Below are 25,054 nucleotides of genomic sequence, written 5' to 3'. Positions count from 1 at the left end.
CAGAGCTGAGCTTGGTAGGGGGGTAAGGGGCAACTAAACATCCGCGAGCGCAGAAGAAGTTTCCAGACACTGCCATTTTACTTAGAGTGTGCAGAAATAAATATTTGCATTGCCCCAGCCACTTCCTTCCAAAAGAGTTAATCACTCTGTTAGTTTATCAAACAGAACACTGAGGATTCGATTTAACAGTGATATAAAGTTCGGTAAAGATGGGTTCTATAAGAAGGCCAAAAATACCTTGCATAACTACAATTAAGAATTTAAAAAGCGGGCTAGAGAGATGGCTCAGGGGTTAAGAGCACTGACTAATCTTCCGAAGGTCCTGACTTCAAGTCCCAGCAACCACATGGTGGCTCACAACCATTCATAATGAATCTGATGCCCTCTTCTGGTGTGTTTGAAGCACATATAATTTATTTATTATTACATGTAAGTACAGCTACAGTGTACTTACATATAATAATAAATAAATCTTAAAAAAAGAATTTAAAAAGCAACAAAGACAGTGATTAAAAGCCAGACAGATGTCTTGGAACTCACTACACAGGTATGCACCACCATGCCTGGCTTATTTATAAGTATTTTGATCAAACATTTTGGTAGGTAAAATTTAGAGTCAATAGGTGTATTTAACTATAACAGAAGCGGAACGCTTCAGCGTTTCCACTTATTTTCTGCTATATGAATGTCTAAAAGGACTAAGGGCTGGGATGTAGCTCAGTTGGCAGGGTGTATAAACTGAGTAGTGGCCCATGCATGTAACCCCAAAACTTGGAAAGTAAAGTCAGGAAGATCAAAAGTTTAGGGTTATCCTAAGCTACCTAAGGCATTCAAGGACAACTTGGCACACTGGAGACCTTTTCTCCAACAAACAAAACCGACAAGTAAGCAAACAGGCCTGAAAACCTTTAAAACCAGATGAATCCCAACATTCTATAAAGCAGTAAGGAAGCACCTTCTAATTGGCTTTGATCCTCTTACATATTGAGTAAGAGCTAACCAGAGCTATAACTACACACACACACACACACACACTCCACCCAGCCTACAGTACGGTCAAGGTTTAAGCATGAGGCTGTCTGAGCCCATCTCAGGGACTTCTCATGTTAGAGCTCACAAGAGAGGATCTAAGCAGAAGCGGCCTGCAGATGCACAAGCCTACAGGGATGTTTGCTCTAGACCAAGGCACTTTGATGTTTCTTAGCTGCTCTGTCATGTAGGCTCTCCTTTTGCTGTAAAACCTTTAAAACGCATGTTTATGTGTGTGCTGAGCATACACAGGTACCTGTGGAGGCCACCAGAGGGCATCAGACCTCAGAGCTGGGGACTGAAAGCAGTGCTCTGAAGAGCAGCTCGTTTGCTCGCTCTCTCTCTCTCTCTCTCTCTCTCTCTCTCTCTCTCTCTCTCTCTCTCTCTCTCTCTCTCTCTCTCTCCAATCCCTCATAATTCTTAACATAAACCAGTCACATAACCCAAAGTCTAGCTCAAAAGCTGTTTCCTTATGCAGCGTCTCCACATGCACCTATGCATACAGGCAGAACTAATTCTCTATGCTATGCCCTGGTTACCACCATGAGGAACTGTTACGGAGTCACAGCATTAAGTACTTCAGATAGTATGCTGCAGCAGTGGTTCGCAACCTGTGGGTGGGTCATGACCCCCTTGGTGGTCAAACAAGCCTGTGGCAGGGATCACCTAAGACATCTGCATATGAAATATTTACATCACGATTCATAACAGCAGCAAAATTATATTTTGAAGTAGCAATGAAAATAATTTTATGGTCAGGGTTTGCCCCAACAGGAGGAACTGTAAGGGATCACAGCATCACAAAGGCTGAGAACAACTGTGCCAGAGACAGGAAAGGTTTTCACCTATGTTCTCAGCTAAGACTTGAAAACACGCTCTCTCAGAGGGAGGCACACTTGTTTACTACTCCTCCAAACAGCATGGGTCCCAGGGGTAGAGAATGACTTTCATGCATCTTTGGTTCCCCAGGGTCTAGTACAGTACCTAGCACACAGGACATGCTCATTAAATGCTTAATAAATGAACAAATAAATGAGTAACAGATATTTCTAGCATTAATAGACTAACAATCAGGATTAGCACTGAAGAAATCCTTATAATCTTTACGTTTTCCACAGCAGCATACATACACATATCCTTATAATCATAATTTTATAATCCCACATTATGACACTACCTCCATTTGAAGTCTTTTCTTTAGGAAAGTCACGTGCCATCAGGGCGCATGACCTTAATCCCAGCAGCTGGGAGGCAGAGGAGGCAAATCTCTGGAAGTTTGAAGCTAGCCTGGTCTATGGAGCAAGTTCCAGGATAGCCAGAGATACACAGAAAAACCAAGTCTCAAAAAAAAAAAAAAAAAAAAAAAAAGAGTTGTATGTCACTGAAGACAGATTTTCTTTATTTATTTCAAAATAAAGAAAAATGAGTATCTATAATAGCTCCTAACTGTAAACCAGTTGTAAGGAAAACCTATAAACCTAGTTCTTGGAAAGTGGAGACAGGAGGACCTGAAGTCCAAGGTCACCCTTAGCTAACCAGCTCACTGTGCTTTGACATTTACCACTGTAAATAACTAGACCACTCTAGAGACAATTATCTCTAGCAAGGAACCCTGAAATACTCAAGGACAGCTACCAGTTGCCAACCACTGTACAGTTCGAAGCCTGTGGTTACAGATAGTCTGTAGGATTTCAATATATAGGTTCCAGGTTTTCACTGTCAACCAGTGCTGTCTGAGGACAACTTAACTACCACCATGTCCTTCTTGTCACAATGAACTGGTATTTCAAACTACGTCTCTTGTTCTCTTTAGCTGTCTGGTGTGTGGTCCTAGCAATGGTTAACACTTATTATCAAATGTGTATTTTGTAAACATTTTCTCTCTGCCTATGGTGTTTTTCCTTGGGGTCATTAGTTCATACATGCACACACAAAAACAATATGTATGCATGTGCATAATTTATTTTACTGTAGCTACTATGTAAGCAGCAGCGAATAAGAACACGGATCCAAGGCTGATGTAAGCGTGCTGTCCAGAGGGTGAATGTGACTACCACGCAGCAGACGTCCCCGACAGCAGCCCTGTCCCAGCTTATAACATTCCCGTCTACTTCAACAAAGCTGCCTGAGCTAATGGAGTGCGTAAACACTCAAGAAAGGGAAGGCCAAGTCCTTAAATACCAGGATTTTAAATCATTTCACTCAGAGTTGTTATGCCTGACCATTATACAACATGAATTCTGTGATACGTCTTAAAACGTTTTAGAGACTTACTTTTCTATTTTAACTATGTTTATGATGTGTGCACACTCGTGCCTGACTGCAGCTGCCTGCAGAGGCCAGAGGCACTTGTCCTACCAGCCACAGCTGCGGACTCTAACTCAAACTCCAATCCTCTGCGAGAGCAGTGCACACTCTTAACTGGGAAGCCACCTCTCCTGCCCCACAGGAAACTTTTGAGATAAAGCCATTGCTTATTGTAAAGGTCACAGTATTATGAGTATTTTTTACAAAAATGGTCACGGTCTATTAGTAGAGTTGGAATTTCATTTTACTAAGACAATCCCAACATTAAAAGCACTTCAATTTCTATTAAATGAAATTGGGGGTGGGAGTTGTTCAGTTGGGAAACTGCCTGCTGTGTGCACAGAAACTTGAGTTCCATCCCCAGGACCCACACAAAAATGCAGCTATGGTGTGGTGCACACTTGAAATCTTTGCACTGAAGCAGCACACACACGCACACCCCCATCCCATATAAAAAGTCCCTTTCTCTTTTAGTCCTTACTTTCTTGCCTTTTACTGGTGAGCCGAGCCTTCCATGGCTGAGCTATCTGTACAGATCTGCTATTTACTTCTGTTAGTCTTACACTTGTTCTATTCGTTGCACTGCTGTGAAGTCTATGCCATCAGACTCACTTTGCGGAGCAGCACATAAACAACGAAGCAGAGGAGCTGGGCTCAAATCTCTGTGAGTTCCAGGCGGGCCTGTACTACAGACATAGTGATGAGACCCTGTCTCAAAAAGGAAAGAGAAAGCCTACTGGTGACATAGCGAGGCTGGCAGAGTGCCAGCCAAGCAGTCGTGAAGCTCTGGGTTCAATCCCCGGTACCACATAAGCTGGGCATGGAAGCACACACCTACAATTTCAGCACTTACAGAGTACAGGCTGGGAGATCACAGTGGGTTCGAGGCTAGCCTGGAATACACAAGACCATGTCTCAAACAAAACAACCCTACCTAAAATATTTCTGCAAAAACCTTTAGACTATACACTGACACGGCTGGTAAGATTTAAAGTTAAAATGTCAAAACCCTAAACACAAGCCTATAATGTGATATGAAAAATAGTCAACAGATTATAAAATAATTCTTCATTCACAGACATGGTTAGACCTAAAGTAACACAAGTAGTTAGTGTGGTCATTCTCCATTTTACCTGCAAGGTGGTCAACAGAACAAGAGCAAACAGGTTACCAACTAAATAGGGTAACCCATCCTATTTAAGCATGACAAGCTCTATACAATGGCTCCGTGTCTGGAAAGTTACCAGATATAAATTCTTTGCAATTTTAGAACGTTCTCAACTTTATAAAATGACAACTTCAATGGCACTCATCCTTGCGTAACACAGAGCTCAGGCCACTCTAAAAGTGGAGAACGAGAAGCCATGCGATGCACTTTTCAGAGCAACTGGTCTTTTGGTTCTCTATAAAATCAGGCCACGATGGTTCCTTGTTAAAATGAATATAAAAATTTAAAGAAACAACTCACAGGGAAGGTAGTGAGGTGTGGGACAAATACCAAAATTTAGGAACTGTGCGTTTCGTAAAAGCTGTACTATTAAACAGTTATGAGACTGCGACCTATATACTCTCCAGTTCTTGTTGTCAGTACATAGATGCCTGAGACTTACTAAAGACTTTAACTCTCTCTCTCTCTCTCTCTCTCTATCCCTCTCTCTCTCTCTCTGTGTAGCATATGCACATATGTGCGCACGTGTACACATGAAGCCAGAGGAGGGTGTCAGGTGACCTCCACTCCCACTCTCTGCTCTACTCCTTTAAGGCGGGGTCTCTCCCTGAGCCAGGGCTCCTGTTTCCAGCTGTCTAGTGCTCCTTCTATCTCCGTGCTGCAGTGCTGGGTCACAGGCACATGAGAGGCCACACCTGACTTACAGGTGCTAGGATCTAAATCCAGGTTTCACAGTTGTGCAGCAAGCGCTCTTAGTCATAAGCCACCTCTCCAGGCCTAGATTTTAAAATTTCAAAAGTATTTTACAAGGAACTCATTTTACAAAGCAGAAGATAAGTGGTTACATGAATAATTATTTCCTATAGTCCCTAAAGTTAATTTCATATTTGTGTGTGTATAGTAAGTATTCAATAGAGAATAACTGAATGAAACAAATGAGTTTTCTACACTAGGGTATAATGTATATTCATATATTTATGAAAACAAAATTAACAGCCTTGCTTATAACCACTGATTCATACAACACCTAGGTATTAAGTGTTAATGGCACAATAAGGGCTGGTTGAAGATCCAAATATTCTATGGTAGACGAAGTTCTCCCTCACAAAACATATTCCAGGAGGGTCCAGCAGGGAAGACGGACCAAGCATTACACACTGTCAGAGTGCTTTCAGGGAAACAGAAAGGCAGCTTTGTTAGTCATAGCAAGGGTGGGCTCGCTGAGTTAAGAGAAAGGCCTCCTTAAAGAGGGGCACGTGAGCACAGAACCTAAACAAGCTGTCTGGAGAGTAAAAAATAAACAAATTAAACCAACTAGATAAAGCAAAGCAAAAACGCAAGGAGGATGACGGACCTATCTTGGTGTATGTGCACTGAGGTCTGGTCTGTTGCTACGGATGGTGATGCTAAATACTGGCCCCCAAGATCTGGCTGCCTCAGGGATGAGGAAATCCTAAGTACACCTAGGCATGCTACATGACCCCGCCCCCCCAAGTATCCCTGACTGGTCAATAAAGATGCCTACAGCCTGTAGCTGGGCAGAAGAGAGGAAGGCGGGGCTTTGATTCCAGGGCTTGGTGTCTGAAGCAGAGTGGAGGAGGAAGAGAAAGAAGATGTCACGGGCAAGGGATCACAAGAACCGGCCATAAGGGCTGGCCAGTTGAAATAAAAGTGGCCCAGGTAGAACATGGCAAGTTATAGCTCAGAGTTATTGGCAGGGAAGCAGACTAAATAGCTTAGAGGGTTGATATCTGTCCACCTCCAGTGCTGTCTAAAGCTCATTATAAATATAAAGGTTTGGTGTCTTTTATCTGGGAACTAAATGATCTAAGGTGGGATAGAGACTCCCAATTGATATTAATTTTAACTATAACATATATGGGAAAGGAAACAGGCCCAGGTAGTAGGCAGCCGGCTACAAAGAAACAAAGTGACAAGAAGCATAGTAAAATGACCAACCCTACATGGAGGGCGCTACAGGCCCAGGAAAAGCTAATTCATTTGAGGGACCTGGGGGAAGAAGGGAGTGTTAAAGTAAAACCTCTTCCAGGAAGAGGACTGGGTGAGGGGGGTTCAGCTAAAGCATCCTCCGCTCTGCTTACGGTCTGCAGCCTTGCAGAAAACAGAAAGCCAAACCTGACGCTCCCAGCTGGCTGAACCATCACTGGAGCCCTGTGAATATCACATCCTTGCTGGTAGCACTCCAACTCCTCTGGCAAAGGATCATTTGTGTCTACACTGAGCTGACTCCAGTGAGCCACCTACTGGCTCAGGCACATTCGACTTCTATCCTATCACAAAGGGAACCCTGAGCTGGGTGGATTCACTGGGAAACTCCATATGTAAGAAGGAAACAACACTAAGCCCACACAAACTGTATTTCAGAAAAACAGAGAAGGGACACGGCCCAAGTCACTTAAAATAGACAGCATTACTTGAATTAAAACTCACAAAAACATTTCCAGAATAGAAAACTACATTATATTTCATAAGAATAATGCAGAATTCCTTAACGTAAATCAAACAGTTCCAATCCAATATTTCATGAACAAGTGGGACTCCAGGTATTCAATACTGGTTTAATATTTGAAAATAATGTAATTTATTACATTATAATAAATGAGGAGAAATATGATTGTTCCCTTCAATAGCTACAATTAATTATTAATTTAAAAAGTGAAACACATTCATGATAAAAACTATCACCAAGGTGCCTGGAAACAATCACCTCAGTAGCAATACAACCAAACCAACCCAACCTAACCTAACCCAACCAAACCAAACCAAACCAACCAACCCAACCAAACCAACCCAACCTAACCCAACCAAACCAAACCGAACCAACCCAACCAAACCAAACCAAACCAAACCAAACCGAACCAACCCAACCAAACCCAACCCAACCCAACTAAACCGAACCAAACCAAACCGAACCAAACCAACCCAGTCCAACCCAAACCAAACCAACCAAACCAACTCAACCAAACCAAACCAACCAATCAACCAATCCCCTCCTTACACCCAGGTCTAAGTTCCTTAGTAACACATGCCAATAAAAGAAACCCTGAGGCTGCTTAGTAAAGTGGTTGAGCTGAGGGAAGGAAAATATAACATGAGCCATGATTACTCCATGCTACCAGGAACTACAGGAAGCACCCCAGAATAACAAGGCATGCCAATGACAGATGCTAACCCAAATAAGGCCCAATGGTGTGAGCAACAAAGTAACTAGAATCTTAGACAAAGCTCACTGCATCTGAGCCCTCCTTGAGGAACAGAATGGAATATGGAGAGACATTCTTCCTTTACAGATGTAAATAAACGGACAAAGAACTGACAAGGCAATCAGAACCCTCGTGAGAGTGAGGGCCAGAAAGAATGCTAGACCTAGTGAGGACATTTTGGGTAGAGACAGTACCTGTAGAATCGCCAAGTATTTCCTTTTACATCTACTTGCTTTTATTTTCTATTTTTTTAAATCGGGGGCTGGAGAGGGAGGGCTCAGCAGTTAAGAGCACTTGACGCTCTTGCAGAGAACTTGAGTTCAGTTCCCACATGGTGGCTCACAACCATCTTGGTCTAGCACCCTCTTCTGGTCTCTTCAGGCATGCATGCAGCACCCATATATGTAGGCAAAACACTCGTACACATAAAATTACATTTTAATTTACCCTGCGTGTGTGTGTGTGTGTGTGTGTGTGTGTGTGTGTGTACACATACACTCCACCTGTCACAACATACATGCAGGTCAGAGGACAACTTATAGAAGTTGGTTCTTTCCTTCCACCATGTAGGAGTTTGATCCCTGTAGCTCGCACAGTGGAATCATAGAATAGATTCCCAAAACTTGTTCTGTGACCTCCATGTATATGCTATGACACATACCCTGCAAACACAAAATAGTAAATAAAATGTAATTTAAAGAAAAGGAGCTGGAGAGATGGTGCAGTGGTTAAAATAACTGCCATATAAGCATGATGACCAGATTTGAGATCACCAGACGCTATGGGGACACTGGGAGGTGCAGAGGACCATCTGTAACTCAAGCCTCAGCACAAGGAGACAAAGGATCCCCAGGGCGAGGTGGCCAGAAAGACGAGCATACTGGGGAGCCGTGGACTTGAGAGGCCTTGCCTTAATGAATAAGGTGGAAGACAGAAGATTATTTTCAACCTCAGGCCTCTATATTCTATTATGCATACATGCATGCACACATACATGCACATGTACATGCAAACATACAAAGATTAATAATAAAAACAAAAAACAGAATCCAAAACCAACTAGTTCTGACACTAGAAGAATCACAGCTTCTAAAAAGACCTGAATTGTCTAAGTAGGTAGTTCAGAGGTTGAGCCCTGGCCTACCATGACTTCATTCCTTAACACCACACATAGGATTTTGATATCTGCATGTGTGTATGTAAATGTACATGTGTTTGTACATGTATACTAAGACACACTCTTACACTGTTGCCCAAAGTGGTCTTGAAGTGGTAAAGTCAAAGCAACCATGCTGACTCACCTTCCTAAGTAGCTGGGATTACAGCCACGCACCACCACACCCTGTTCTGTGTTTTTATTTTATATTATTTTAATGTGTATGGATTTTGTTTGTTTGTTTGGTTGGTTTTTGTTTGTTTGTTTGTTTTTTTCAAGAGAGGGTTTCTCTGTGTAGCCCTGGCTGTCCTGGAACTCACTTTGTAGACCAGGCTGGCCTCGAACTCAGAGATCCGCCTGCCTCTGCCTCCCAAGTGCTGGGATCAAAGGCGTGCGCCACCACTGCCCAGCTGTGTATGGGTGTTTTGCCTACATGTGTGCTTGGTGCCTGTGTAGGCCAGAAGAGGGTATCAGATTCCCTGGCACTGGTGTTACAGACAGTTGTGAGCTGCCACGTAGATGCTGGGAATGGAGCCCAGGCCCTTTGTGAGAGCAGCTGGTGTTCTTAACTACTGAGCTACTGTTCCAGTCACTTGTGTCTTCATTTTAACAGTTTATATTTAAAGTGGTGGTCTTTAAAGGCAAATGAATTCAACAGTACCTTGAGCTTATCACACATAACTAATTAATGACGTTCAGTAGCAAATAGCAAACTAATTCCTAACATGGACTATTTAGCATGGACATTCAAGGGCTAACTAGATGAGCTCAGAGACAACTGTTCTGATCCTTAAGTTTTACCACAAAATACAAGCAAGAAAAAAAATCATGGAGAAAAATTGCTGACACGGGATAGGATGAGGGACTTGTTTTAAAGCACACTTATTCTTTACTCAATCATTTTCTGCTGAAATCTTAGTTTGTTGTTTTTATTTGTTTCCTCTACCCTTGATATTTGGCCTTTTTACTCTTTATGAAGTTTCTTCAATAAGGTAAGTGGGAAGAGACCATTCAAACATAAAGGATCAGTATTACTACAGTGGGTACCATCAATGGCTTGCAGGAGGGATACCAGCAGCATAGCAGCATGCTGGCTAAAAGAGAAGACAGGCAGAGAGGAGGTAAATCCTCGCAGGGCATCATGTAATCATGGCTCATGAGCTGCTGTCCACCTCCACCGAAACCCCTCACAGCAGCCTGGATCCCCACCAGCAGAGCCCTTCCGGGGATAAAGTGTCTTCCCAGGTACATGCATCAGCAAGCACGGGAAAGCAGGCAGCACTTACTTTCGAAGGTGGTCATGCTCTTTCAGAAACAGTTCCGTTCTCCTGTTGTTCACTCCAGACCCACTTTTATACGACCTACAGCAATGTCAAGAAAAGGCAAGAACGTATTTTGAAAGTGCTGCAACATCAGGTTAAGGCACTGACCCTAATGATAGCAGAGGAGAGTTCTGTGTTCTCCACAGTCTCAAGTAAACAATCAGAATAGAATGATTTTCACTCCCCGAGTGCTCCCACTACCACAGATGCACAGGATGAATTTTGTTTCTCCAGTTTAGATGTAGGGGTTTTCTGTTTTTCACCAAACTAACCCAAGCTTCTGAACGGGGGCTCCTACTTTTCCTTGGTGTGTTAACTTTCGTGTTACAACGTTAGACGAGCACATGGCACACGGGGCAAGAAGCCACTGAACCAACGTTAGTCATCACAGCAGCACGAGCCGAGGCCAAATGTTCAATGGTGGCACACGTCAGGATTTCCATGTTCATTGTCTGCACATTACAATGACCACAGGTGACCTTTACCTCTATCAATACTCTCCTTCTCCTGCTTTTCACTAGAAGTAAGTATTAACAACATTTTATTTCTTTCTTTTCGTTTCCCCCTTTCTTTTCTTTCTTTGGAGACAGGGTTTCTCTACGTAGCCCTGGCTGTCCTGGAACTCTATGTATACCAGGACTCAAGCTCACAGGGTCTGCCCACTTCCGCCTCCTGAGTGTTGAGGTTAAAGGCATGTGCCACCACAACTGGTCTTTAAGAACTTTTTTTTTTTAAAGTTCCTAAACTGTACCAATGTCTATGAATAGGGGGTCATGTTATAATACCCGAAGGTCTGGCTGAGAGGCAGGGGGTCATGTTATAATACCCGAAGGTCTGGCTGAGAAGCAGTGACAGCATGCAAGACACAGGAGAGACTGGCAAAGCAGCTGACATGACTCTGAAGTCTATGCACCACCATTATGTAGCCAGATGATCGCAGAAAGCCTCTTGACACCGACTTTTGTAAAATAAGACCTAATGATAGCTGCCTCTTTCAAAGGAGTATAATGGCACCAAAAAGGTAATCCATAGAAAGGACTGTGTTAAATGCAGAAACAGTAGAGAAAACCCCAGCAAAGCCGCCACTTAGGTGTTACTAGGCCTCACTCACTAACAAGCCCCCTCTAGCACTGTGATCATAGACTCCTTCACAGCTAAGCTGCCATTTTCACACCGACTATTTCCAGGATGTCTTGTTCATAGCGGTACTGAGACAATGGTTGAATGAATGAATGAATATATTTTATCAACATTTTTTTCAGAAACTAAAGGGTTATATTCTAGTGGTTCCCACAAGCTGTGGAAGAGCTAAATGTATAGCTATTAAAGGCTGCCTTCTGTTGGTTCTGACTGCAGTCTTCAAATTGTGTCTGCCAGGCAACTGGACAGAAATTAAAGAAGGCTTCTACACTCCAAACAACAAAACACACTCTCCCTCTTTCCTCCTTGGAATCAGAGTTTGAGGCCAGTCTGCTCTACACAGCAGGTTTCAGGCCCGATAATGCTAAGTAGAGAGTCTCTTTAGGAATGTTTTTCAGAGCACACATAACACATACCAGCTTGTGATGAGCGTGTGTTCTAGTTGATATAATGAAAATATCATAAACTATCACAAACGAATGGTAGTATCATTCATTAGATGGTCCAAAATGGGAAAACTGTCTAGGTATGGTGGAAGCTACCTACCATCTCAGCCCTTGGGAAGCAGAGTCAGGAGTGCCACAACCAAAGCCAACCTGACCTATGCCTCAAGAAAACAAAAACAAGACAGAAAATCTTCAGCATCAGTTAGATGCTCTACAGGACTTCATCAGTCAAGGTCAGTTGTAAAAACATGACTATAAGTGGAATGCTAGCCTATGCTCCCGAGGGGACGATGAAGCGATGGATGGAAAGAGCAAATCTACGGACTAAGACCACTGTAAAATGCCAGAAGGCCTTAGTCTTGCAAGGCTTTGATTCTATATTAAACCTAGAAACTCCTGCTCCCATACAAACCTAGTTCAGAATTTCAAGGACACTAACAGCTATCTGAACATAGAGAGAGAAGCAAGCAGCAGGGAAATAGAACCTTTAGACATCAGCATTCCTGCCATTCTCAGCATGGGCGGGAAGGGAATCACTCAGGCTGGACCTAAGAAAGTCAAGGCTGGCAAGGGCTCACAGGAAGCCTGGGAGATGGCAAAGTCGAATCCGCCCATACTTTAGCAAGCTTCAAAGGAAAATGAAATGGAAAATCAGAAACCCCAAAGTCTAAATCCTGGTGTTGCTACTCAATTTGCAATTAACTACAGACACAGCCTAAACAGAACACATAAACACTGCATGCAATAACATGAAGGTAACTTACTCAATATCTTTTCGTACTGATCCCATGAGATTCTCCCTTTCCCGTATTGCCGTAAAGTTTGCTTTGGTTTTATGAAATTCGTGCGTATAATCCTGAAATAAATCAACATCCGGATTCAACACAAACTATTAATTTACTTTTATCCTTTTAAAGTAGTTGTACATGCTCATTAGGCTACACATTACAAAACACTAAATGTCCTACCACCTAGTACCTTACCACACAGGACAGAATTATAAGGGAAAAAAATCTAAGACAAAATGACTTCAAACAGCCTAGGGTAAAAGAAGGGAGCGATTTCCTACTCATTGGTGTACTTAGTAAGGCTGAGAGCTTACTTTTCCAAACCCTTGCCCCCATCCCCACCTCCCCTCAGTGCTGAGGGTCCAACCCATGGCTTTACATATGCAAAGCAAATGCTCGACCATGGAGCTACACCCCCCACCCCCCGTTCATTTTTAAGAAAGTTTATATTTTTCATTCACTTTGTCTATTGTCTTTCATATTTAATATTACTTTTATGTATATTAAACAATTGAGTCTTTTGCTGTAGTTTCTGACATTAGATCTTCCTCAGTTCTTCAATGCTCAGAAATCTATAAATTTCACCCATGCTCTATTTGGAACTTGGATGGATTTTCTTTCTTCCCCTGCTTTCCTCTGCTTTTCTACATTTAAATCTTTAGGAGTGGTGGGGGAGGAGAAAAAGGGAGTGAGGGGGAAGAGAGAAAGGAAGAGAGGAAGGGAGAGAGAGAAAGAGAGGAAAATCTGCCAGTAAAGACCCATTTGTTCGCAGCTGGGCGTGAGTTTACCCTTGTCATCTCAGCAGTCAGGAGGCAGAGACAGGAGAAGCCCTATGGCTCACCAGCCAGCTATCCTAGCCAAACTGGCAAGCCCCAGGTCCTAGAGAGACTCTGCCTCAAAAACCTAGGAACAACCAACTACCAAAGGTTGACCTCTAGGCTCTATACACACAGGTACCGGCACCTGACTGAGTGGTAAAATTAAATACTTTTAGAGAGGGTTTCTTTGTGTAGCCCTGGCTGTCCTGGCCAGGCTGGCCTCGAACTCAGAGATCCGCCTGCCTCTGCCTCCTGAGTGCTGGGATCAAAGGCGTGCGCCACCACGGCCGGCTTTAAATACGCTTCTTCACTTTCAGAACTATATTACGCTTTATTCTTGGTTATTTTAGATGATATTTAAATGAACTTTGATATCATCTTGTCATTCTAAAATAAGTAAAGAAAGTCAGGCCCGGTGGTGCAGCTGTAATTCCAGTACTTAGGAAGTGGAATAAGAGGACTGGGAATTCAGGGCCAGTTTGTGGTAAAGGCAACTGTCTCAAAAATAAAATGAAAAAAAAAAAAAAAAAAAAAAAAAGAAGAGCTGACTATGGGCACAGATTGGAACATCAGTATCTGGAGGCTGAGGCAGGGGGATTGAAAGTCAGGGAAAAGTACGGATTACTAAGCCAGAGCATAAAGCCTGCCCCTAAAGAGAAATCACTTCCTATTTTCCCTTTATACATGTATATGTAAGGTCTCATTTATTCCCCAAGCTGGCTTTGAACTCCTGATCATCTTGTCTCTACCTCCGAGTACTGGGATTATAAGGTAACACCATCACACCTGGCTGGCTGTGTGTGTTTCACTTTTGGTGCCAGTGGCTGAACAAGGGCCTCATTCATGCTTGCCCTCTGCTCCGCCTGGCCTCACCCCATTTAGTTCAGTGCCCAATGGGCCACTGTGTGTACAGAGCACAATGGCTTGCTTTTATATATACTGTCTTACTGAGTTTACTTCTAACTTCTATTATTTTAATTTTCTTGGTGTGTCAGACATATATGATGTTATCATGCCACATGTTACAAATTTGCCTCTTCCTTTCAAATATTTATCTCAGGCTTTGCTGTTGTTTTTTCATTAACTGTACCAATGAGAAGCTCCAAAGTCATGTCAGACATCTACAGTGGTCGTAAATACTTTTTTCTTGCTTTGTTCTTTTCTTTTCTGAGTCAGGGTCTAGCAGCCTGGTCTAGCCTTGACTTTCTGGTTCTCCTGTGTCTTCTTTCTAAGTGCTAGGATTCTAAGCCTGAACTAGGAGACTTGGGAACTAAACTCAGGGCTCTGTGTACATTCTGACACCTGAGCTGGAGTCCCCACTCCCTTTCTCTTTAGTGAGAATGCTTCAGTGTTTTACCACTGACCGCAATCCCAACCCTCCATTGTTGGTCCTTCTCTCTGGGTGAGTGCATGGCGTGCACCTGGCCTTCTGCAGGCTGAGTGTGGGGCCTTGTGCACACTGATCACAAATCCTACCACCGAATTATACTTCTGCTCCTTGCTATTATTCCCCACCTCCACAATCCCCTTTCAAGATGAGGTTTACTATGTATCCCTGGCTGGCCTAGAATTCACTATGCATACCAAGTTGACTTCCAACTTATGGTACTCCACCTTCCTCAATCTTGCAAGTCCTGGGGTTACAGCTGTGTGCCACAGTACTCAGATTCCCAGTTGTGGACCAGAAAGATGGCTCAGTAGGTAAAGGCACTTGTTGCCAAACCTGACAGCCTGAGTTCAATCCCAAGAACTCACATGGTGGAAAACTAGAACTGAATTATATAAAGTGTCCTCTGATCTCCATACATGCACATAGACACATACATACATACATACATACATGTAAGAAAGAAAAGCTTTGGAAAACATTCCTCTTTGCTTAGGTATGTGCATGTGTGTTTCCTATGAACATGTGTGCAGAGGCCAGAAATGAACATGGATATCTTCTTCTATTGCTCTCCATCTAGTTTTTAAGTCTCTCAATGAATCTAAAGCTTGCTCTTTTGGCTAGGATAGCTGGCCAGAAAGTTCTTAGGATCATCTGTCTTCATCTCCTTCAAAGTTGAGGTTGCAGATGCATATGGCCATGCCTGGCTTTTATATGGGCTCTAGGGATTTGAACTCAGATCCTCTTGCTTTCATTGCAAGCACTCTGACCCACGAAGCCATCTCTCCTATTCCTATCACCACCACCACCATCATCTTGAGACAGGGTCTCACTATGTGGTCTTGGCTGATCTGGAACTCATTATATAGACTAGATTGGCCTTGAACTCATTGAAACTGGACTGCCTGACTCATGAGTGCTAAGATTTAAAGTTGGGTACCAATTTTTAAAGAGTTCTTAAATCACATAGTTGTTTACTTTTTTCTGTAATAAAAATGTTTGCCTTCCAATCTATACATCTGTACTTTAATACCACCTAATAAATCTTTACACATTAATGGTGCTTTGTTATACTTTTGATATTTGCTAAAAAGACACTCTAACCACGGTTAGCTACTCCTCTTCCAGCCACCTCAGTAACATGGAGACATCACTACGCCCCATACCCCACCTGCAGAATGTCTCTGTGTCGCTGCAGCGTGTGCATCAGGGCTGCATTCAGGGAGGGCACCCCTGCACTGTGGGTGTACTCTGCCATTTTGTCGTTTACTCCTGTAAGCTAGAAAGAAAAGGAAAATAGTTTAAAAGCACTAAACATAGCTCAGTAAACTCTCTGCCTATATGTCCTCTTGGCTGACAGCAAACAAGACAAGGCCAGTCACTGGCAATCCCCACAAATGACATGTTACAATTTGGATGGCTGCCATTAAAATTCAAGTGGCCAGAGGAGGAACACGCCGTGAATGAATGGATGTTTTCAGTAAACAATATAATGCAGAGTCATATCTAACAAACAGCAAACTAGCTGTTTACCCAAAAGCACTTACCCTTGCCAAAAGCTGTTCAATTTCAATTGCCATTGTCTCAAACATTCTGTCTTGGCTTGATCCATTTAATAGTGGTGTTGTGTCAGAACTAAAGAGAAGTTCAATTAAAAAAATCAATTACTTAGCCCTTTAAAACATATTAAAATAATCAGGTAATTTTTCTTAAAGAGATCAAATAAACTCCAAAACATTCTTTATCTTTCTTTAAAGATTATGATTTTATGGTCAGAGGATAAAGGTGCCTGAGCCAAGCCTGGTGACTCGAGTTCAGTCATGGGGATCCACAAGGTAGAGGGAGGGAACTTACTCCTATACGTTGTCCTGAACTAGAAAATAGCATCCTGAGTGAGGTGACCCAGACCCAAAGGACACGCATGGCATGTACTCATTGATAAGTGGAGAGTAGCCACCAAGTACAGGACAGCCAAACCCAAAGAAACCTAGTAACAAGGAGGGCCCAAGGGAGCGTGTGTGAGTCTCACTCAGAAGGGGAAACAAAACAGTCATGGGAGGTGGATGGAGGGAGGGAACTGGATGGGAGAGGGGGTGAGGAGGGGATGGGGGTAACCCTAGAGACTCCTACCAGGGAGGGATATGGAAACAGAAGTGGCCACCTCCTGTAGTCAGGCAGGACTTCCAGTGGAGGGTGAGGGAACATCAACTCACCCACAAAACCTTCAACCTAAAATGTATCCTGCCTTCAAGATACACAGGATAAGAATGGAGCAGAGATTGAAGGAACAGCCAAACAATGACTGCCCCAACTTAAGACCTAACCCATGTGAGACAACCAACTTCTGATGCTATTAATGATACTCTGCTATGCTTGCAGACAGGAGCCTAGCATAACTGTCTCCTGAGAGGCTTCATCCAATAGTGGATGGAGGTAGGTGCAGAGAGCCACAGCCCAACACCAGATGGAGCTTGAGCAGTCTGTAGAAGAGTTGGAAGGGTCAAGGACACCACAAGAAGACCTACAGGGTCAATTAACCTGAGCCCATGGGGCTCATAGAGCCGGAACCACCAACCAAAGAGCCCAAAGAGCATGCTCAGGTGGCCCTAGGTCCCCTACACATCTGTAGCAAATGTGCAGCTTGGCCTTCATGCGGGTCCCCTAACAACTGGAGCGGAGGCTGTCTCTGACTCTGTTGCTGCCTCTCCTCTAAGCGCACTGCCTGGCTGGGCCTCAGTGAGAGAGGACGAGCTCGGTCCTACTTACTGCACCTGGATGTCCCTGGGGGGAGGGGGTACTGGGGGGGGGTTGCCTTCACTGAGGAGAAGGGGAGGGATAATGAGGGGAAGGATTTGTAGGGGTGGGGCTGAGAGGAGAGGAGAGGAGGAAGGGAGGCCGCCATCAGGATATAAAGTGAAAAAAATAAATCAATGAAAAAAAACCTCTGCCAGGCGTGGTGGCACACACCTTTGATCCAGCACTTGGGAGGCAGAGGCAGGCGGATTTCTGAGTTCAAGGCCAGCCTGGTCTACAGAGTGAGTTCCAGGACAGCCAGGGCTACAGAGAGAAACCCTGTCTCAGAAAACCAAAACAAAAAAAACAAAAACAAAAAAAACCAAAAACAACAAAAAAAAAACCAACCAACCAACCAACCAAAAAACAACAAAAAAACCCAAAAATACTAAAAAACAGTACAAAATGTAAATGAAATAAAGGCATTCCAAGTGCTGTGCACCCACTCCCCAAATGATAAAGAATCCTCTAAGCAACTAAAATTCTGAAAGAATAATGGAAAACAGCAAAAAGCTCCTTATAATAGCGAAGGGAAAAAAATTGGTCACAGATTACATTATGAGGCCTAAGAGGAAATAATCTTTACCTTTTCTCCAAAAATATGGTTTCTTATGCTTTTAAATTCTCTCTTCCTTTAATGATTCTTATCAAACGGAAGACTGAGATGTAAATGACCCGAATGAACAGTGATTCAGGACTCAGCAGACAGCATTCAGGCTCACAGCTGAGGCCAGCAGGCTTTCAGACCAGCAGCCCCCCCCCCCCCCCCCCCCCCCCGCTCCTCACAACACACACCCACCTCATCCTAGTTGACAAGAATGTGTTTAACATCTCTTTATATCAGAGTAGCCAGCCAGAAATCTGACTTTTCACAGATGAAAGATGTCTGACAGATACAAATTCTAAAAGTTTCATTTGTCTGTTCTCAAAAACCAGTACCCTTCATTAGAAACCCATACTGTGCACACGATCACATGAGCAGCTTAGTACAGACCAGTTATTCCCAACAAAACCGAAACGGGTCACACTCTCCAGCCTGAGTAGAGGCTGATTCCGGCTCTAACACAGCGCTTGAATGTGGCAACTCAAAACACTAAGTCATCAACTCAATGTCAAAAGAACCTCAGTGACCATTGTCCCCTCAAATACCTGGCTGTCCTGGAACTCACTCTGTAGATCAGGCTGGCCTCGAACTCAGAAATCCACCTGCCTCTGCCTCCCGAGTGCTGGGATCAAAGGCGTGCGCCACCACGCCTGGCAGAGGTTTTTTTCATAATGAAGCCAGTCAGTGAGCCTGCTAAAGAGCTGCTAGTAAGAACTGTTTAAAAACCTCACTTATTTTACCTTATTTATGGGTGTGCTTGCTTGCCTGCATGAGTTTATGTACATCATGTGCATGCAGAGCTGCAAGAGCCCAGAGGGCACCAGATTCCCCGGACTTGGTTATAAGCACTTGTGAGGGAGGCCATGCAGTTGCTGAGAATCAACCCTAGGTCCTCTGCAAAAGCAGCTATGGCTCCAGCCCCAGATTTTTTTTCCCGTAAAGACAGAGGCTTGCCTGGAACACGTGGTCTTTCTGTTCCATTCTCTTCAGTGTGGGACTACAGGTATGTACCAGGCCTGGCTTTAATAAGGATTCTTATTTCAGATGCTTCACTAGGTCATAAGCTTTATTTCTTCTGCATACATTCCCATTTCTATGCCTTGTAACATGACATGAACATATCTAGTTCTTAGGCAGGCATGATGGTGCACATCTGTAATTCCAGCACTTGGGGGGCTGAGGTAGGAAGGTAACAGGGTTGAGACCAGCTTGGGTCACATAGTGATCAAGGTGGAGACTGGGGTCAGTTTTTTTACTGTGTCCCGTAAACCAAGGTTGTGAGGGTACCCCCGAGGGTGTACAGCCACAGAACAGCTCTCTCTGCCGCTGATCTGAACCCTCCCACAAGGTACACTGAAGAGAACAATGGGGCTGTAGAGATCAAGAAGGAAACTGCTTGTCTTCTCATACACATATGCCCAGCACCTGTCAAGTGGTATTTACTGTTCCTTAAATACTTGTTGAATGAATAAGTAACAGGGCAATCTCTTCCAATATTCACTATTCTTAGGACAGTAGAGAAGTCCAGGGAAATGGTTAAAAAAAAACCTCATTCTTATTAAAAGAAAAAAAAAAAAAGGAAAACCCCTCATTCTCAGGGCTGGTTGAGCACCGACTGCTCTTCCAGAGGTTGTGAGTTCAATTCCCAGCAACCACATGGTGGCTCACAACCATCTGTAATGAAACCTCTTCTAGTGTGTCTGAAGACAGTGACAATGTACTTACATAAAACAAATAAATAGTTCTTTTTTTTTTAAACCCCACCTCATTCTCTTTAACATCAGGGATCAGTTGGATTTAGTTCAGATAATAGGTGTGAGGTGATCCACAGCCCTTGACTCTCAACATACAGAAAAAGAACCCAAGACTCTTAAAAGAAAAGTTCTGTTCACTGATGACTGTATTTGTGCGACATGCTGGAAATCAAAACCAACACTGAGCATGTGTGATGGTTTGGATATATTTGGCCAGGGACTGGCACTATTAGGAGGTGTGGCCCTTTTGGAGTAGGTGTGTCACTGTGGGTGTGGGCTTTAAGACCTCATCCTAGCTGCTCTGCTAGCAGCCTTCAGATGAAGATGTAGAACTCTCAGCTCCTCCTGCCTGGATGATGCCATGTTCCTGCCTTGATGATAATGGACTGAACCTCTGAACCTGTAAGCCAGCCCCAATTAAATGTTGTCCTTATAAGACTTGCCTTGGTCATGGTGACTGTTAATAGCAGTAAAACCCTAACTAAGACAGCATGCACAGTCTGTCTTTATTTTCCAGAGCTGGGGATTACAGTTCCTGGACACGGAGCTCCAGCCTCAGCCTGCAACCTCATAACCTTAGGCTCTCTAGGGAAAGCAAAATCAGTCCCAGTTTGTAGCTGAATTCAGAATGTTCTCAAGACATTGTTTCTTTAAAAGGGAATCCAAGCAGAGAGCACAGGAAAAACATCCCATAACAATACTTCCTGGCAGGTTTGCGTTTGAAAATTGTATACTGCTGGAAAAAACAGATATGAGCCTTAAATCCAGAAAAAAAAAGCGTTCTGAACAGAAAACACACTCAGTAAGAAACAAAAGCAGGGCTGGTGAGATGGCTCAGAGGTTAAGAGCACCGACTGCTCTTCCGAAGGTCCTGAGTTCAAATCCCAGCAACCACATGGTGACCTACAACCATCCTTAATGAGATCTGACACCATCTTCTGGTGTGTCTGAAGACAGCTACAATGTACTTAGATATAATGATAAATAAATCTTAAAAAAAAAAAAAAAAAGCAAAAACGACCCTCATGCCCCTTACTTGGTGAATGAAAGTGTGCAAAACAAAGTCCTGCCCTGAGGTCCATGGGTGCCACCAGCTGGTGTCTAGGTCCCTGAGTCAACACATTGTACCTGCTAGCTTTGTAAGCCATAGTCCCTATGCAAAAGGACCAACACTTTGGCTAAAAAATAGCAAAAAGAGATTTGTTGTGATGTATACAGGATGTGTGTTCTGGAGATTCGAGCTCAGTTTTATTGTTGTCAATATTAGCTAGAAAATACCCACCCTCCACTCTGCTACCAATAATCTCATGGCTGGGTGTATATGTAAGTACAATCCCGGTGAAAATGTCCATAGCAACATTTATACAAAAATTTGAGAACAGAACTTCAAATACAGTGATCATATTAGCTATTAAAATTATTGTTAAGTATCAAAAATTAGAAGTATCTATCAAATAGTTAAGCCCTAACATGGTTGTTTAATATATGTAGCAAATAAAGGCAGTGACCAAATGCACCCTTGGCTGAACAATGTTAGACAATGCTAAATTTAAAAAGGCAAACTACAAAATAGCTCTTGTATAATACTAGGACTTGACTAGAAATACCAAGATCTGTAAAAAAATAGTGAGATTTCTATGTAAATGAGAAGTATAGTGTGGGATGCTACCGGGGGCTTTATTTAACTTGCATTGGTTATATTTTAAAAAGAGACACTAACAAAATAGGGTTCATGTTATTATTTATATTTCTAAGAACCTCAAACATTTCCTGTTTTTTTTTGAAACAAGTGATTAAATAATCAGAAAATTTAAAAATATAAACTTTCAGCCAGACATGGTGGCACACACGTTTAATCCCAGCACTAGGGAGGCAGAGGCAGGTGGATCTCTTATGAGTTAGAGGCCAGGCTGGACTACATGGCAAGTTTCAGGACAGCCAGGGGCTCTTTACACAGAGAAACCCTGTCTCAAACCTTGCTCTCACCCCCTGACCACACCCCCTGCCACCAAATAACCTTTCCTTGAGTTGTAATATGCTAGTTTCTCAAAACAACAACAACAACAACAACAGCAACAACCACAACCACCACCTTCCATGACTGTGAGGGTCCTGCATTAGATTCTTTCTAAACCATAAACACCAGAAAAACAGTCTGCATACGTGTATACAGTTCCACTGAGAAATCAGAAAACAAAAATATCAGCCAGATGGTGGTAGAGCCCTTTAATCCCAGCCCTGTGGAGGCAGAGGCAGGCGGATTTCTGAGTTCGAGGCCAGCCTGATCTACAGAGTGAGTTCCAGGACAGCCAGGGCTACACAGAGAAACCCTATCTCGAAATACAAAAAAAAAAAAAAAAAAAACAAAGATCATGTGGGCAGACCAGACATTTCTGTGGACTAACTAAGAATGAAATTCCTTTGGATCTGCTATGGAGCAGTGTCCCCTGTCTTTGCCTCCTAGTGCTGGCAGAAGTGTACAAGCCTGCCTTTAGAAACTTACTACTGATACAAACTCATTTTTAAACTCAAGAAGTTTCTTCCTCAGCTATCACAATCTTTGTCTAAGATCTCAAATAAATGTTAGTCTCAAGAATTAGGAAGAATTGGGATTAAAGATACACAGACAGACACACACAGACTAACACACACACACACAGAGACACACAGAGACAGACAGACAGACACATACACACAAAGATAATGACAACAAAATCAAAACATCACTAGTTTAGCAGCAGATCAGGTAACAGAGTTCTATGTCCGCGTCCTTTTAAAGCATCCCAGAGTCAGGCATCAGAGTCTGGCAGTACCTGTACCTATCGCGTCCTCCATCCCGGGTGCCGCTGTGGCTGTAGCTCGTACAGAGTTTACTGAAGGAAACGAGTTTCAGGTCAAGTTCGTTTTCCAGCTGCCGAGCTTGTTTCCTGAGATCTTTTAAGAAAATTACAAAAGTAAATCATTCGTCTGTCAGTAGACGCTAAATTCCTAAGATATTTTAAGAAAGGCAACTATGAAAATGATCACGTATTGATCTCTGATCTAGTTACTCAGAAACCAAAGGCATGTCTAAGAAAATAAGTTGGTCAAGTATTTAAAGTTCAGATGGGAGCCATGAGGGAGGCAGTTGTGGGAGACACACAACCTGTCCCTTTTCTTTCAAAGACAGCTTGACAGTCAGTGCCATAGCATCCCTGAGAATGCTCTCACAGCAACAACCAACTGCTGTAACTTAAAGGGCAACAAGGGGAGAATATAAATCACGGAGAAGTGAAGATGGTCTCTAACCCTCACATCATTTACCAGATAGCTTTCTAAGAAGCTAGCATTCTTTTTGACACATTTTTCTTTTTGCTTCAAAACTCTGCTAGGAGTTTGGGTCTTGTCTTTTCTTTTTTTCAAACAGGCAAAATACCTCAGCAATTAAACACAAGGAAAAAGTAAAAGCAAATTAATAAAAAATAAAATAAAATTGGGGGGGGGTCAGGTAAAAACAAAGAGTACACTTTGAACAAGACAAAAATACAACTGTGACAGGTTTTTTTTTTTAAAGCATATGTTTTTAAAAGTAGAAGCAAACAGATAAACTGGTGTAGAAGCTTGGTTTCTGAACGGCTGAATGAAAGGAGTCATACTTGGAAACCCAATATGTATGTATGTATGTATGTGTGTGTGTGTGTTCATGGTGGAATTCAAATGAAAGGAGTAAACACAGGAAGGAATAATGTAAGAATGTCTCAGGACTGAAGAATATCAAGACACTGTGTCATTATATTTTGCAATCCAAGGCAGGAAGCAGAATTATATGGTGGAGCGTATCTACCCAGAGACCAAATCCCACTCCTAACGTCAGCTCAGCCACCTACTGTCTTTGAGATTTACTGATGACCCAGTTCATTTAAAAACCTCAAGCCTTCAGGTTTTCTATACATGCTTAAAGCATCTGGTACAAAGATATCTTGTCAATATATTAGTTGCTTTAATTATTACAGTATAGTGTTTCAAGAACCCACAGCCTAATGACTATCATAGCAGCCACTTCCATCTACATCGTTTAAAAAGAAATTCTAGCTACGACAAGTATGTCCAAAGGGCATTTTAAATACATGGTTTAAACTATAGGCAAGTTTCTCTGTAATTCTATTTATCTATTTAGTCTAATGAAAAGCATAAAGTAGAATGTATTTTGAAAACATGACAGAACATAAAATTCAGTCCCTTAGATCTACTGGCTGATGGTGACAATACCATATTTCCCAGGGGCTTCACGGGCCAAAAAGAGGAAATAGGTTTAAAAACTAAATAAGCAAACAGTTAAATGAAACAAAGTGGGCCATTTCTGATCTTTGTGGATCACTGTGACTAGGAAGGTTTTGTGTGACCTCACTTGAGTGGACCAGACTTTCAGGAATTAAATAAGCACAACTGAAGGTTTTCCTGGCGGGAGACGAACAGCAAACGTATTCATTAGAACCTTTTTTGCTATCATTTTTAACAAAACCGATCTTGGAGTCCAGGGAAGAAGGTACAGTTATTTTCAGTATTCTGTCACCCAGTCGTCATTAAAGTCTCAATCTCAAATTGCCAGTTGGGGTCCAGGAGGAGACGACCGTCCACTAAAAATCCCTGCAAGGCTGGCGCTGACAAGTCCCTTCTCACTCCTAGTTGTCTGACAGTGACCTCAACTCCAAGGTTCTGACTGATCGTCTTCCGGGCTCTGGATCTTGTTGCTCAACACCCTCCTCCCAAGAGCTCGTCTCCGCAGCCCCATCCTGAAAGCCTCACTACCCCTCACACTTCCATCTGGAGCCTCAGGCGCCTCTTCCTCTCCATCCCGGCTCCCTCCACTCCAGGACCCAACCCCTTCCCAGGTCCGGCTCACTCCGCCCCAGCTCCTTCCCCAAGTTCCCAGGCCCAGGGCTTCTCTCGGACAACCTCATCCCAAAGTGTGGCTCATTCCGAAGCCTGGCTCTTCCCTCTGCTGCCTCCCTCAAGATCCAGCCTCATTAAGTCCACTCTGCACCCGGCGGAACCCACTCCGAGGCCTCGCCCTCACCTTCCCAGTAATTGCTGGTTCCTGCCGCCATCTTTGTTGCCCAACGTCAGTCGGGACAGGCG

General features: G+C 43.1%; 1 protein-coding gene across 2 annotated transcripts in view; it reads right to left on the bottom strand.

The window, feature by feature from the left end:
- Nucleotides 1–25,054, bottom strand: part of Gosr1 (golgi SNAP receptor complex member 1) — a 35,103-nt gene extending 10,049 nt beyond the window's left edge. Inside the window, exons 1-6 of one of the 2 annotated variants that reach the window (XM_021177314.2) lie at nucleotides 24,993–25,054; nucleotides 22,750–22,870; nucleotides 16,333–16,420; nucleotides 15,957–16,064; nucleotides 12,557–12,648; nucleotides 10,171–10,245 (exon numbers count right to left, since the gene is read on the bottom strand). In XM_021177314.2, the coding sequence (XP_021032973.1) occupies nucleotides 10,171–10,245; nucleotides 12,557–12,648; nucleotides 15,957–16,064; nucleotides 16,333–16,420; nucleotides 22,750–22,870; nucleotides 24,993–25,023 (515 nt within the window). In that variant the 5' untranslated portion in view covers nucleotides 25,024–25,054. The remainder of the gene's footprint in view (nucleotides 1–10,170; nucleotides 10,246–12,556; nucleotides 12,649–15,956; nucleotides 16,065–16,332; nucleotides 16,421–22,749; nucleotides 22,871–24,992) is intronic. The other variant, XM_021177315.3, reaches the window with a different exon arrangement.

Source organism: Mus caroli, unplaced genomic scaffold, assembly GCF_978045245.1.
Source record: "Mus caroli unplaced genomic scaffold, Mus_caroli_1 scaffold_13, whole genome shotgun sequence".
In the NCBI taxonomy this organism is placed as follows: Eukaryota; Metazoa; Chordata; class Mammalia; order Rodentia; family Muridae; genus Mus; species Mus caroli.
Note: the sequence above shows the minus strand (reverse complement) of the source record. Positions and strands in the feature narration are given on the sequence as shown.